The 17,312-nt window shown below is 36.5% G+C and overlaps 1 protein-coding gene across 1 annotated transcript; it reads right to left on the bottom strand.

The window, feature by feature from the left end:
- Positions 1 to 287: 287 nt before the first annotated feature.
- On the bottom strand, positions 288 to 16,629 carry LOC144848397 (uncharacterized). Its single transcript, XM_078705123.1, has 3 exons — positions 16,493 to 16,629; positions 15,951 to 16,309; positions 288 to 1,398 (listed from the first exon to the last, which is right to left on the bottom strand). The coding sequence occupies exon 3, from the start codon at positions 1,249 to 1,251 to the stop codon at positions 496 to 498; it is 756 nt and encodes a 251-aa protein (XP_078561249.1). The 5' UTR covers positions 1,252 to 1,398; positions 15,951 to 16,309; positions 16,493 to 16,629; the 3' UTR covers positions 288 to 495.
- Between the last annotated feature and the right edge of the window lie 683 nt (positions 16,630 to 17,312).

Below are 17,312 nucleotides of genomic sequence, written 5' to 3'. Positions count from 1 at the left end.
TCGCTACGGTGATCGTTCGAGATCACATGAGAGTTTAAAGAAACTCTGGCCTCAACGACCAGTTTGTTTAGGTAAATAATAACGACACATGTAATTAAATAACATTGATATTTATTATTTAAATAACATTTTGATTGCTGGGTATAACTTCCCAACGTGGGATTTCAAAGTTAATCCCAAACATAACTTGTATATTGCCATAAACACTTTTAACAACCTATACTTCAACTTGTTTTGAAGTACCTTAGTATTTAGAATGCCATTTTAAATATAACGTTTTGTAGCAACTTCAATTTCTCTGTGTATAACATTCCCATCATGGGATATTAAACTCAACACAACATGTAACTGTACTACAGTTATAACATTTTATCAAACTAACTCAATAAAGTGTCCTCGCTTGTTAGTTGTGGTAATTAACATTTATTCTTTCAATTTCATTAGTGCGAGAGAAAAGTTACAACCATCTTCTCGAATGGGTTTATCGTAATATGATCAAAATGTTTTTTCACTGTTCCAACTCACATATTGCAAAATATCAGAGACTGGAAGCATAGATCGTTTTACTTTTGAAACTGCTGCCGACCTAGTTGAGTGAGGTTTAAATTGTGTAACATCAATTCCTGCAATTTGCATATCGCATTTAATCCATCGTGCTATAGTGTCAGTTGAAACTTTCTTATAAGGTTTTTTATAGCTTATAAATAAATACTCTTCACCATTGCGAAGGTCTTTCGTGCGGTCAATGTATTCTACCAACGAGGTGTAAACACAAATATTAGGGTCTGGTAGATATTTCTTGATATTGAGATAGCAACCCGTCGGCTTCCCTGGTCTGTTCTGTTTCAATAATTCATTTATTTTGAAATTTACCGACGACGACGTCACTTGCATTGTGTCTATGTTTAGCAAATGTAGTGTTTGTTGACGTTGTGCAGTGACTAGAGCTACCAGCATGTATGTTTTTATGGTCAAATCTCGAAGGTTGAGAGATTCAACTGGAGACTGTTTCCTTATAAGGTTAATTACTGGTTTTATATCCCATGTAGTGTTATAGCGAGGTGCAGGTGGTTTCAGGTTAAATACGCCTTTCATAAATTTGCAAATTAAAGGATGAGTGCCTAACGGAGTGCCATCTTTGAGGGTCACAAACGATGACAACGCAGCTTTTGCGGTGTTGAGAGCACTATATCCTAACGTAGGATATAGTGCAGTAAAAAAATCCAGAATGTTTCCGACAGTGGTCTGCATAGAATTAATCTGTCGTTGATGCGAAAATTCCAGCCATTTGTTAACAAATATGGAGTATTGTTTTCTGGTTGATTCTCGCCATGATGATAATAAGATGTTGGTAGTCTCTGCTGAAAAGCCATTGTCTTTGAAGATTTCCCCGACAACCTGCAACACATAAGATATAATCGTTTGTAAAGTGGGTGTTCTCGACCGGAAACCGGTTGAGTAATTATATTTTTCCCAGATGGAAGTATTATTAGCTCTTCAATTAATAATGAGAGTAGCTTAGCAAACCAGGGTTGTGAAGGCCATCGTGGTACTATCATAAACCCATCCGATTCTTCCACCTCTATTTTTCGAAGGCACCTTGCAATGAGGCAAAATAGGGGAAATGCATAGAAAAACGTTTTTCCCCAATGAAGTGTAAACGCATCAATAGCAATTGCGTTTGGGTCTGGTTTCCATGATACAAATGTTCTCACTTGAGCATTGAGGCGAGATGCAAACAAATCTATGTCGGGTTTTACATACTGTATACACAGTTTTTGGAAAACTGCCCCATCAAGTTCCCATTCTATTTGGTCATTAAACTTCCTAGATTTTGTATCAGCAATAACATTTAGAATTCCAGGTATGTATTGAGCAGTGACAAATATGTCTCTGGGTATGCACCATTCCCAAATCTCTTTTGCCATAGCATTGCAAGCCTGTGATTTTATTCCCCCCATGTTATTTATATACACCACTGCAGTGGTATTGCCAATTTTTATCAAAACATGGCTATTTGAACTATTTACACAAAAGGCTTTTAGTGCAAACAAGGCAGCCTTCATTTCTAGATAGTTTATTTCATTTGACTTGATTTTTTCTATTTCCTTGGAATTCCATCCGAGGCCCGAAGCATCACTAGTTAGGTTCACAGAGGGTACCCCATGATCTATTTTCTTTGTTGCCGATTTAGAATTTTCAATCCACCATTTGAGTTCCCTTTTAGCGGTTTGTGTGATGGCCATTTTTCTATCAAAGTGGCCCTTGTTTAGTCTCAGTGCATAGATTTTGTCTTTTTCAAGCCTACGGTAATGTAATGGTCAATATTGAAAACCCGGAAAAGCCGCAACGAGCTTACCTATAACTGATGATACAGAACGAATAGTGGGCCTAATTTTTGTATTTAGCGATATACATTGATTACATATTTCTTGGGCCTTTTCTTTTGTGAGGCTTATTTTCATGGTGCGAGAGTTTATTACAAATCCAATAAATTTGATTTCCCTCACTGGCTCAATTACAGATTTAGATGAGTGTATGGCAAACCCTAAGTTAGAAAATAGTTCTGCTGTTTGTTTAACTGCTTCGTGGGCAGCTTTTTTATTCTTAGCAATTATAATTGTATCATCAATGTAGGCAATAACAGTATGTCCACAAATTCATAGTTGCTAATGGCGGTTTTAGGAGTTTAGTGAATATGCGTGGACCTGAAGAGAGTCTGTTGGGCAAACAACAGAATTGCCATAGATCATCATTCCATCTAAACTTTAAATATTTTCTATGGTGTTTTGCAATAGAAATTGAATAATATGCATCTCGGAGATCAATTGATGCCATAAAGCAGTCTTTTGTTATGAATGTCATGGCTGTATCAAAACAGTCCATCTTGAAATGGTAATATTTTATGAATTTGTTTAATTGAGATAGGTCGAGGATCATACGATATCCGCCATCTTTATTTCGCCTGGTAAAAATATTTGATAAAAATTCACCATTCTCATGATTGGAGTGTTCAATCACACCAATTTGCAAAAGGCGATTGATTTCATTGGGGACTGCCTTTGTTTCCTCATGATTGAGTTTGTAAGGCCTTGGTATATAGGCTGGGATTGGTGGTTCTGATGATTCAAATTCTAATTCATAACCATTTACAATACTCAGGATATTAATATCTCTGGTAATACGGAGCCAAACTGCTTTATTGTGTACCAATCGACCTTCTGTATGTTTAGTTTCAGTAACATTTAATCGAGAGGAGAAACCGTTACTAACTTGGTTTAGATTTGATACTGGAGAAGATTGGTTTAGTTCTGATTGAACTGCCGCTTTCCCAACGGCAGTGGAGGAAGCATATCTTCCCCGTTTGTACCTGGGATTTCTCATCGACAGTGCAGGTTTTTGGTGTTGGGGATACTGATTTTTGTAACCTTGCCCTAAAAAAGACAGGTGAGATCTACTACGGCTTGCTGACCCGCCTGTGTTTATCGAACGGTTTTGATAAGACCTCCTATTAGCAATAGAGCCCGAATTCTGATATGGTGTGAACCGATGTGACCTATATTGCCCCTGGCGGTTTTTCATAACGCCCCTGGTTTTCTGTTCTTCCTCTAATTCTTTTACTGCCTTGTGAAGGTCATTGCCAAACAACCATTCAGTTGTCTTTACTCGTGTTTTACAGAGATGAGTGTATCGAGCATTGAGATCAGGTTTGATCAGCTCCTTTCGCAACTGATTTAGTTCAAAGTGTGCGCCTTAGTGAAAGTTGGCAATTCATCAGCTGATCTCAAAAGGCCACAAGTCCTTTGACAAGGGGTTTCTGGCATTTCTGAATCTTCAAATCCAGATTTCGTACATTTGGTGTTAAGTTTTCCCATATCAATGGGTTTACCTTTGGTACAAGAAGATTCTGACAGTTTATTGGTTTGGGATACTTTTGACAAATTTCTGTCATGTATTTCTCTTCGAGCGGAGTCGTGACATTCTTGCAGAGGTTTTCCCTCCTCAATAAGAGTGGCAAAACGTTTAGCAAACTCTAACTTTTCGGTTTGTTTATCCTTTTCTTGGCACTGGGCCAAACTCTCTAGGTCAACCGCTTCTTCAGAGTCAGATATATTGTTATTGATGTACCCACTTGCAACATCATTCTGTTGGTGAGTTTGATATTCTGATTCTATGTATTGACCTTGATCATCATCATATTCATCACTAGGCCTGGTACGTTCTAGCAATACTGTTTCTAAAATCTCCCGTAGTTCACTGTTTTCCTGACGAGACTCTGTCATAAAATGCTCAATTTTGTCAAGACGGTTATCAACCGTAGGTGTTTCTGAGACAGGTTTTTGTTTTGATTTAGTGGATTTATGTTTAGAATCAATCAATCAATCAGTTTCCCCTGCTGGGAAGCTACTGATACATCAGCGGGAGCAGCCGGCCCGGACGGGGCAACCTTCCTACGCTTTCCACTACTAGTACTATGCTTCATAGTTACCGGCCCAGCGGGCGCGGTATTATTCCCGCTATTAATTAGCACGTCTGGCCCCGCAGGGTCGGCGAAACCTGTCGAAGTTTCTGAGCTCTCAAGCCCTACTTCTACTATTTTTCTTGATTGTTCGTTATCCCTCTTACCAAGTGATAAGTTGTCCATAACAAACAATGCTTGATAGATAATATGACGTGTATTTCTTACAAAATAATCAATTTTTCTTTAGATATCGGATGTCGAAGACTTCTGATTTTGTGCGTATGCAACGAACTGACGTGCGCGTGCGCAACGGGATCTCATGTGATCTCGAACGACCACCATAGCGAAATAAAATACAAATGCTGCCTGACTAGTAGTAGAGGCTATATATGGTTTGACCTTGAAAAAATTCAAATAAAAGGTCTTTTGGTATTTTCTTGTAGCTTTAGGTGTCAATAATTCTAATAATAATAGTTGCTGCGTTAGTGAGATATTGAGGGTCAAAGGTCAGTGACCTTTTTGTGGCATTTGATGGCTCATAACTCCTCAACTCCTGGGTTTAAAAAGACAAATGTGGTTTCTACATCTATGTTTTAGTGGTCAAACAACAAAATAAAGTTTTTGCAAATTTCGGGTTACTTGTGCCATTGGTCAGATAGTCGGGTCCAAGGTCATTGACCTTTATTCATTAATAACTACTGCTAGAGTAGGACCTGAGTAAGATTTGTATGCATTCAATTTAGGAGAGAATATCTCAACTGTTATAGGATAATTTGACCCCAAGGAACAACATGGGATATGTGTCAAATTCATTATCTGGGGCGAACATGCCCAAAATCGGGGTCAAGGGTTAGAAATGTGTGGTTCTTATATCTCGACAACCACTTGTCATACAGATTTGCTTTTGGTGTCAAATTGTTCAGAATATACATATTTATTTATTTTATTTTTATTTTATTCAATTTTCAGGCACAAAAATACATAACAACAAGACAGCGGTGCAGCACCCTGAGGATTGCCATGAGTGCAAAGCACTATCGAGATGGCTCTCCATATACTGCACTTGAACATATAAGTAAACCATAAAAAAACAAAGATATAAAAATTTTAAAACTGCGAGGCATCAAGTTGAACAATCATTAAAATTGAATCTAAAAAATATATATATATAAATATTATGTACAGATAAAAATGATTGTTTAAAGATAAAAAAAAGATAAAAAGTTTAAAGTTGCCTGACATAAGACCGGAGAGCTGTCACAAATGTGTTAAAACTAAATAAAGAATGTTCTCTAATATAATTAGGAATCTCTTGCCATACACGGGGAAAATTAGTGTACAATGAATATTTAAAAGAATTGGTTCTGGCATATTTGTGTTTAAAAATAACTGATTCGGAATACCTTGGATTAAAATCAACAAACTCGTGAATATTAAGATCAATTCGACCATACAAACATTTCATAATAAAAAGTATACTGAGAAAACACACTCTCTGGTCCATAGATGTCAAATTTAAATGTTCGAGTCGTTGCTCGTAATCGCCCTTAGCACACAATTTTGTGATCCTTCGAAGAGGTTTATTTATGCTAGTAATATGTTGTTTTTGATGAGGCACCCAAACAGGGGCAGCATACTCAAGTATGGGCCTACATAAACCGTTAAAAAGCCTCATCAAAATTACAGGGTCGTTAAATATCACAAAACGCTTTCTGAATCCGACAATTTGGAGAGATTTTGTGGTAATTGCGGACACATGCGTTGACCAAGAGAGATTGCTTTCAAAGTGAATACCAAGATATTTGTAGGAGGTAACTGCTTGAAGGTCATTAGTGTGAATATGATAACGAGCATGAATGGGATTACGTTTGCGAGTAATATGGAGAACTTTGCATTTTTTAGCATTAAGTCTCATCATGTTATTTTGACACCATTCATCGATGTTATCTAGATCTTTTTGAAGTAATATCGCATCATATTCACATCTAATTGGCCTAAACACCACCGTATCGTCGGCATATTGTCTAATTTGAGAGGTGATCGACATAGGGAGGTCAAAAACGAACGAGTTGAAAAGTAATGGGCCAGGTACCGACCCTTGAGGTACACCTGAAACAACAGGTGTACGGTCAGATATCAGTCCATTAAGGACAATCTGTTGGCAACGATCAGTAAGAAATGAGCCCATCCATTTCAAAATTGGACCACATAGACCAAAATTGTGGAGCTTACGTAATAGTTTAGGGTGACTCACACGGTCAAATGCTTTTTCCCAATCAAGGAATATAGCATCGACGACTGGTGGGTTCGTACCATCTAATATTTTGGACCATTCGTGGTATATGGATGAAGCTTGTGTAACACAAGATCTTCCAGGATAGAACCCGTGCTGTACAGGACTAACAAACGCATTACATTGAAGATGAAATAAAAAATTATCAGCCACTATACGTTCTAGAACTTTGCCAACAACTGAACAAAGTGATATTGGTCTATAATTACTTATATCATTTCTACTACCAGATTTAAAAATTGGTACAACATTGGCCAATTTCCATTCCTTCACCACAATGCCTTGGTCAAGGGACATTTGAAAAATTTTGAGCAAAATTGGGGATATAACAGGTGCAGCCATACTCAACATCATAGGGGTAATCCCGTCGGGCCCAGGGGATTTATTAGTATCTAAAGATAACAGAGCACGGAAAATTTGATCCCTATTGATGACAATACTAGTTAAAGGTAAGACAGTTTCACTGTGATTACAATAAGATGTTTCGTTTGTTACATTGAAATCATCATTATCTTCAGTAAAATTAGAATGAAAATATGTCGAAAATGCTTTAGTAGCATTTAAATCTGAGTCTATGATATTGCCGTTTAAAGTATACTTTCTTTCTGTTGCACATTTTCGTTTTTTCTTAACATATGACCAAAATCGTTTAGGATTAGATTTACAGCCTAAACTAAGATTATGGAGGTAATCATAATGAGACTTTCTCGTAGTTTCACGCAATGCGTTACTAAATTTTCTGTATTTTTCCCACTTATACATGTTATTCGGATGTTTCTTTGCATCTCGATAAAGGCGTCTCTTTTTACGAGACATTTTAATAATTTCAGTTGTTATCCAGATTGATTTTCTGCGAGGTTTGCTTTTAGCTTTGGGTATGCAATCATCAATTGCGGCTAGAAAAAGGTCTTTAAAACAAGCCCAAGTGGAATCTAAGTTAAGCTGCGTAAAGCAGAGATCCCACGGGACTGAATTAAGAGTTTGGAAAAAATCATCATGATTAACCTTTTTATATTGATAAAAATATCTAGGAACTTGTTTAGGACAGACCAACCGTCCAGCTAAGTCAAAGAAGATACCTATATGATCACTTGTACTAATTCCAGGTTCACCTGTGACATTATGAATAATGTCATTATTATTACAGAACACAAGGTCTAACATAGAATGTGATCCATTATTTGCATATCTGGTAGGAAAATTTACAAGTTGAACAAGATTAAGAGATGACATTATATTTTCAAACTCAATATTACAGTTCGAGTTCGAACTAAAGTCATAATTGAAATCACCAGCGATGATCACAGCAGTATATTTGTGCATGATGGAGAGTATATTGTCTGAGAGTTCTTGAAAATTGGTTAACCATTCTCTTGATGAACTCGGGGGTCTATAAACACAGCCAAGCAGAATACTCTCTCCAGATACATGGATTTCAGCCAGTTGAACCTCAATATTAGTGTCAATGTCCACAGGTAATACATCTATAGAATTTTTGCATGCTATCAGAACACCACCACCGTGTCTTTTTCTGTCGTTTCTATGAACACAGTAATCTAACGGGAAAATCTCTGCACTCTTAATCGTTGGATCCAACCATGTTTCAGTCAACAACACTATATCAACATTATTTTCTATCCGTACTTGAAGATCCTGGATTTTATTAGCAATACTTCGGGCGTTGAACATAGCGATTTTTATGTTGTTGGGTCGGTGGATTTCGTTTAAATCTTTCATTCTGGAATTCATTGGACCTGGATTTGTTTCAATATCACCAGCAGACAAGATATCAATACTAAAACATGCCGTATGGTTACTGTAATAAGCGATTTACATATATATTTATATTATTATATTTACAAAAAAATGACCGGAAATGCTTTTACTGACCTTTGACCAAAAAACACATTTTTGGGTTAAATTATTATTTAAAATGTCAATGGACACACTGTATGGTATCAAATGAAAGCATATACAATATGCTACCCATTGCTACCCAACTTGTATTGAACATTTTTTAATTAGGAATCTAATCTTATGGAAAATGTGCCTAATTTGATTACTTTTATACAAAAAATGAATATTTAGTAGCGTAATTGTTGTGCTTATTTATATAATATTAAATAATTTTAAATAAGTGTTTGGAAGAACTATTTGGTATCAAATAAAAGCCCATACAATATTCTATCCATTGCTATCTAACTTGTAATAAAAATCTGTAATTACGATGCTACTTTGGTGAAAAATGTGCATATTTTATTGCTTTTTGACAAAAATGGGTATACATTACCAGATAATTTATTTTGGTTTATTTATGATATTAAATAATTCAAATGTTTGAAAAGACATATTTGGTATCAAAGGAAAGCACATACAATATGCTATCCATAGCTACCTAACTTGTATTAAATTATGTGATGTTATTTTTGGAAAATATGCATATATTTTATTAAATTTAGACAAAAATGAGTATAAATTAATGTAAGTTTATTTTGGGTGAAATAATTCTAGCGTTGTAATGAAATATTTGGTATAAAAAAGAAAAGACTTAGTTGTAGTTTATTAAGTTCTTTATTTGGTAGACCAAACAAAATGGCATTGCAGTAGTCTAACCGTGATGTTATTAGTGCATGGACAAGTTTAATAAGCGAGGAGTGGGTTAAGGATTTGCGAATTGATCTTATGTTACGAAGGTGGTAGGTATCAGATTTACTAATGTTGTTGATATGTCTGGACATAATCATTGCTGAATCAAATACAACTCCGATATATCTAACCTCCAACGATGATGTGATTGTTGTTTCTAGCAATGGCCAATTTCTTAAAGTGTTTTGAATGAAGAAATAAGATTTCTGTTTTACCAGGGTTAAAAAGAGCATGTTTTTAGTTAACCAATCCTGAACATCAACAACACTTCGATAACCGACTTCGCCTCATTAAACTCTGCTGAATTAAAGCTGATGTACAGTTGTGTATCATCTGCGTACACATGATATTGGACACAATGTCTCTTAATGATATCACTCATGGGCGAGATGTAAACTAAAAACAATACTGGACAGTATTGATCCTTGAGGAACACCGCATTTCAGGTCGATAGAGGTGGATTTGACATTACCAATCTGGACCTGCTGCTTCCTAGAAGACAAATATGACTTGAACTAATTTATAGCAGATCCACGGATGCAATAATAATGGAATAGTCCATGGTATCAGAAGCTGCCGACAGGTCTAGGTACACAGAAAAAAGACAATTACTGTACCTTTATCCAGAGCTAAAATAATATCTATGCACCTTGAGAATGGCTGACTCTGTACTGTGGTGCTTTCTATATGCTGATTGAAGAGGGTCGAACAGATTATTGTCGTCAAGAAAATGTATGAGATCTAAAGCAACGCATTTCTCAAGGATCTTAGATAAGAAAGCGACATTAGAAATAGATCAAAAATTTGCCATGCAAGTATGATCCAGTGAAGGCTTCTTTAAAATAAGTGTAACTAGACCCAACTTCAAATCATCAGGAAAGGTCGTACCAGTTGATAAAGATAAATTAATAATAAATAATAATTCTAAATACTGAAGTCAATTATGCACATTTTCCATAAAGTTATTGTAATGATATTACATTACAAGTGACTGAACTTACAGGTTCAACAGGTCCACACACCTTACTGGTATCTAGGTTAGCTATCCTCATAGCCATGACAACCACATACCAGACGTATTAGTAATGATAACTAATGTTTCATAACCACTTGCTATATTGCTGAGCTACAATAAACATCTACCAAACCAAATTAACGTCTTCGTTCATTTATATATTATATTGTTGTGTACAAACAAAGACATAACATCACATGGTGTCAGAAATTCGAACCAATTTAATGTGGATATATTTTATGTTATCATCGGATTAATTTTTTCATTGGCATATTGAAGTTAGACCTCGATCTTTGGACTCTTCTTGCTTCAGTGGATAATATCAAGGTCTGTGAGTAACTTTATTTTATAACACATTAACAATGGCCGACAAGAATAAACCAGCAATGGACTGGGCATCACCAGATTTGTTGAGAGAATTTAAACGGTTCAAACAACACTGTCAATTCACGTTTGATGGTCCTTTAGGCGCAAAGACGGAAATACAAAAAGTTAACTATTTAATGACTTATATTGGGGACCGTGGACGAGAAATATATGGGACATTTGTATGGGCCGCAGCTCAGCCCGAAAATGGTGACCAAGCAGCAATACCTGCAGAAAACGAGATGCTGAGTGGGGTTTTAAATAAGTTTGAAAATTACCTAAAACCCAAGCGAAACGTGATCAAAGCAACAATAGACTTCCACAAAAGATGCCAGCACAAAAGTGAAAATTTTAATGACTTTTTGACGGACATTAGAATTCTTGTAAAATTGTGCGACTATGGCGATCTAGAGGAAAGGATGTTGCGCGATGCTATTGTACTGAGAGCCATTCATCCCAGAGTCAAGGAAAAGTGTATGGATGAAGGGGACAATCTAACCCTGGATAAGGCAATCAGCATTGCACAAAATCAATAAGTTAGTGATGACACGTTGCAAGCATCGGCAAGTCAACTAAATGCATTGAGCATGAATAATCATAGTAACTCAAAAAGGAGCACTACTAAACACTTTGACTGCAGAAGGTGTGCCACAAAACATGGACCAAAATCATGTCCAGCATTTGGTAAAATATGTGACAAATTCAACGGGCGCAATCACTTCGGAAAATGCTGCACAACGAAAACAAGCTACGCAAAGAAACACGCAAAAGATGATAAACACAAATATCACAGCAAAAGCTTTAAAAGAGCGAATGTGGTTGTGGCATCGGAATCGGAATCTGAGGAGGAAACCTTTCTATTGAACACAATTGAAATAGAGTGTAACGCCATTTCAAAACCCTCCCATGGATTTTTCTGTCAACTTGACATAAACAACAACAAAGTTGTATTTCTACTTGACAGTGGGGCAAAAGTTAACATATTGCCATACACGGAATACAGCAAACTGAACAGCAAACCACTCCTCATTCCCGTAAGTACGCCAGTCAAAAGCTACTCTGATGCTGCTATCCCAATTTCAGGGAAATGCAACCTGGACATAGCGTACAGTAAGGATCGTAAAGGAACATTTGCAGTATACATAGTTGATGACAAATTGACAAATTATAAACCACTATTAAGTGCCGATACATGTTTGCAGCTACAACTAATAATACCAAACTTTGAGGAAGCGTCACTGAATACAGTGGAACGAAACACAACTAACGTTGTCTTCAAAGGTCTTGGGTGCTTACCAAGGAAGTATCACATACACACTGACAAATCGATTCCACCAGTTCAAAGTCCTTGTCGGAAAATACCCTTTCAAGATAAGAGATAAAGTTAAAATGGAACTTGACCGCATGGAACAGCTTGGTGTGATAGAAAAAATTCAGGAACCAACTGAATGGGTAAGCAACATAGTTACCGTGAACAAACGGAATGGTGACATTCGCCTATGCCTTGACCCTAGAAATCTCAATAAAGCCATAAAGCGTGAACACTTCAAGCTACCGTCGAGGGAAGAAATTATGGCCGAATTCGCTGATGCTAAATTTTTTACAAAACTAGATTTCACATCAGGATATTGGCAGCAACCTCTCGATGACGAAAGTGCTCAACTAACATGCTTTATTACACCTGTGGGACGTTACATCTTCAAACGTTTACCATTTGGAATTAACTGCGCAAGCAAAGGGTTCCAAGTGGCAATTAGCAACTTGTTGGAAAACATACCACGAGTAAACTCAATGCAAGATGACATCATAATATCATCTAAAACAATTGAAGAACATAGAGACACATTAAGCCAAGTACTTGACATCATAGAGAAGAACGGCATAAAGCTAAACAAACGAAAATGTGAGTTCTGTGTCAAGCAAGTTGTATTCCTTGGTGATTTACTGACAGATAAAGGCATAAAGCCAGATCCAGAGAAAATTAAGGAAATAACAAATATGCCACAACCCTCAACCAAGCTCGAGATGCAACGATACTTAGGCATGGTCACATACCTAGCAAAGTTCGTACCAGACTTATCAAACATAACTGCTCCGCTAAGAGAGTTGACGAAAGATAACGTAGTCTGGGTATGGCAAACATCCCAAGATAATGCTTGGAGAGAAGTTAACAAGCTGCTGACAACTGCGCCAGTTTTGCAATTATATGATCCAAACAAGCAATGCAAAGTCAGTGCGGATGCATCAAAGGATGGCATCGGAGCTGTTCTACTCCAACAGCACAATGATAGATGGGCGCCAATAGCATATGCCTCAAGAGCAATGACCTCAGCAGAAACAAGGTACGCACAAATTGAAAAAGAGTGCCTAGCCACAATGTTTGCATGTGAAAGATTCCACCAATTTCTTTATGGACAATCAGTTATATGCGAGACTGATCACAAGCCACTTGTATCAATTTTCTCGAAACCGCTAGCGGATGGACCTCTGCGTCTACAAAGAATGCGATTGCGTCTGCAAAAGTACGACATAAAGATAATCTATGTACCTGGAAAATCACTCCAAACAGCGGATACTCTTTCACGAGCAGTTGACTCGACATACCAACTGTCGTTAGAGCAACAATTTAATGATGAAATTGATATGTATGTACAATCAATAATTGCAGCGCTACCTACTACTGACAAAAAACTCAATGAAATTGAAGTTGAATCAGGCAACGATGAAGCGATAAGAGAACTGAATCGCACAATTCAACAAGGATGGCCTAACAAGCGAAACAAATGCCACCCAGCAACACGAGATTACTGGAATTATCGTGATGAGCTATCAATAAAAGGCGATCTCGTATTCAAAGGTGATCGAATTGTAATACCTGCTAAAATGACAAAGGACATGCTTAAGCAAATCCATACTGGACACTTGGGTATCGAAAAATGCAGGAGACGGGCTAGACAAGTAATATTCTGGCCAAACATCAACAAGGACATAGATGACAAAGTAAAATCTTGTCCGACATGCCAGAAACACCAACCAATGCAACCAAAGGAACCAATGATATATGCAGCCAATAACACCCAACCATGGCAAAAAATTGGGGTTGATCTTTTCACGGTAAACAATAACAATTATATCACATGTGTTGACTATTATTCTCAATACATTGAAGTTCGTCAACTAACAAGTTCATCTTCAGCAGCTATAATCAACATACTGAAATCATGGTTTGCGATACATGGTACACCATTTGTACTCTTTTCTGATAATGGTCCACAATTCGTCAGTGAAGAATTTCGGAAATTCACCAACGAATGGAACATTGAACATACAACTTCCAGTCCATATTTTGCGCAGTCAAATGGACAAGCTGAAAATGCAGTAAAGATAGTCAAACGAATTATCAAGAAATGTACAGAGACAAAGGAAGATATATACTTAGCACTACAGATATATCGTGCTACACCACTCGAGCATGGACTTAGTCCAGCAGAAATGATGTTCTCAAGGAAAATCAGATCAAACCTCCCAGTTAATGAGTCAGCGCTAAAACCAAAACTTATTGAATTAAAGGAAAAGAAGGATGAGCTAAAGCAAAAACAAGCGCGGAACTATAACAAACATTCAAAAACTCTAGAAACCATACAATACGGACAGAAAGTTAGAGTATATGATACAACATCTAAGTTGTGGAACAAAGTTGGAACAATTCACAAATCACTACCTCATAAATCTTATCTTGTGAAATGTGGAAATGATATCTATAGACGGAACAGAAGGCACATCATGCCAATACCATCCATTGACAGATATGACAATGACGACTATGACTCGGATGACGACGTACCGGTTACAAATGACAGAAATGGTCAAACTACCGATAAAAGCCGACCACGACGTCAAGCCCGACGACCAGCATACTTAGACGACTATGTTACAGACAAAATATAATGTATATAGATAATTATGCAACGACTTATGAATAATGCTAGCATGTACATAAATAAATTTAAATAACAAGATAAAAATATTAAAAAAAAAAAAAAAAAAATCTAAGTATAATACTCTTGAAATCTTATGCATGAACTATGGATACATAAATAACGGATTTAAAAGAATACTAAGAAAAATATTTTAACTTTCAAAAGAGGGAAGATGTAATGATATTACATTACAAGTGACTGAACTTACAGGTTCAACAGGTCCACACACCTTACAGGTATCTAGGTTAGCTATCCTCATAGCCATGACAACCACATACCAGACGTATTAGTAATGATAACTAATGTTTCATAACCACTTGCTATATTGCTGAGCTACAATAAACATCTACCAAACCAAACTAACGTCTTCGTTCATTTATATATTATATTGTTGTGTACAAACAAAGACATAACATCACAGTTATATTCCTAATTAAAAATTTTCAATACAAGTTGGGTAGCAATGGGTAGCATATTGTATATGCTTTCATTTTATACCATACAGTGTGTCCATTGACATTTTAAAGAATAATTTAACCCGAAAATGTGTTTTTTGGTCAAAGGTCAGTAAAAGCATTTCCTGTCATTTTTTGGGGTAAAAGTTGTCTTAGACTGAATATAAATATGTATATTCTGAACAATTTGACACCAAAAGCAAATCTGTATGACAAGTGGTTGTCGAGATATAAGAACCACACATTTCTAACCTTTGACCCCGATTTTGGGCATGTTCGCCCCAGATAACGAATTTGGCGCATATCCCATGTTGTTCCTTGGGGTCTAATTATCCTATAACAGTTAAGATATTCTCTCCTAAATTGAATGCATACAAATCTTACCAAGGTCCTAGACTAGCAGTAGTTATTAATGAAAAAAGGTCAATGACCTTTGATCCGACTATCTGACCAATGGCACAAGTAATCCGAAATTTGCAAAAACTTTATTTTGTTGTTTGACCACTAAAACATAGATGTAGACACCACATTTGTCTTTTTAAACCCAGGAGTTGAGGAGTTATGAGCCATCAAATGCCACAAAAAGGTCACTGACCTTTGACCCTCAATATCTCACTAACGCAGCAACTTCTAGAAGGCTGCAAAAATTTTTTGGTATTTATTCACACCTAAAGCAACAAGAAAAGGCGCTACTGCAGTTTCGCACCACACCGTTATATCTTCGATTTCTTACCTAAACTTTCCTTTTCACACTCACAACATAAATATTATGTAACATGTTTATACGATTCGACCACTTACAAAGTCATTTTTTTTAAATAACAATACTTTTCAAAACATTTTAAACGATACTGAACTCGCTGTCAACACACTGCGAAATGTTCGCCATCTTATATTTATCACTTAATTGCCAGAATGTATGCTTCATTTTCCCAAAAAATGTAGAAACTATAGAGGGCAGTGTTATAAAATCCGATTACTCATATATTAGGCCTATTTAGTTTTGAAAGGCAAGAAATGTTTTCAGCTGGCGAAATAGAGGTTAAATTAATATTTCATTATTAGTATTATTATTCATATTAATAGGTCTGACTCCTATCAATCTCGGTCACTAATCAATACATTCACTAAAACAAAAACAATAATTTTCTATGTTTTAATACAGTGAGTGAGATAGCAATATTTGCTATGATCATGGATTAATCCATGATGTGTTTTACATATTGAAATTGAAATATGGTTTATGATTTTTAAAACTGTGAATTGTTTTTTAACGGATGGTTTTATGTACGGACTCATATCGTCGCCGTTTTGATGTACAGCTGGTTCTTTATAAAAACCACTCTCTGCAGTTTAAAAATAAAAACAGAAAATAAAACATACATTGATTTCTGGCAATTTTCTAATTCTAAAATGGCAACAGTTCGATCGAAGTATTCATGGAAAAGGAACGGTTTTCAAAGGCATTTTTTATTGTGATAAATGTAATTTAACGGTGGCTAAATCATGGGAACATTACATAATGGCCCAAAATTGTATGATGTGAGTGTGAAAAGAAAATTAGGTGAGAAATCGAAGAAATAACAGTGTGGTGCGAAACTGCAGTAGCGCCCAAGGGGAATACCAAAAGACCTTTTATTAGAATTTTTTTAAGGTTACATAGGATAAATGTCACATATAGCCTGTACTATAGCCTAGTAGTAGGTGTGGTGGTAATGAGAACAAACCAGGACTGCCGCCATGTTGATTCAACTTGTTCTTTTCCAATAAATTCCGGAAGGTTTTCAAGTATGTACAGCAGTATACTTTTAACATTGTAACAATTAATGTCCCTAAACAATCAGCCTACTTACTAGCTAGGCCTAGGCCTGGTAACTTATAATAGTTTTTAGGGGCTAGGCCTAGGCCTAGCTCAGCACAATGATTTACAGTACTTCCAGCCGGTGGGAAGTCTCCACCGAGTACACCTTGCTTGGCCCTGGAATGTCGTGTGGTTCCACTCATAGCCCACTATGACACTAGGTTTAAGTTAGGTAGTAGTAGTAGTGTATTAAAGTGGCAATACGACCACATCCGACGCCTCGGGCCGGGTTCA

This window comes from Antedon bifida, chromosome 7, assembly GCF_963402885.1.
Source record: "Antedon bifida chromosome 7, ecAntBifi1.1, whole genome shotgun sequence".
Lineage (NCBI taxonomy): Eukaryota > Metazoa > Echinodermata > Crinoidea > Comatulida > Antedonidae > Antedon > Antedon bifida.
This window is presented reverse-complemented; position numbering and strand designations above follow the sequence as displayed.

What these genes read in the sequence shown, in the direction of transcription:
- LOC144848397 (XM_078705123.1), bottom strand. Translation starts at nt 1,251, where the DNA reads ATGCAGACCACTGTCGGAAACATTCTGGATTTTTTTACTGCACTATAT.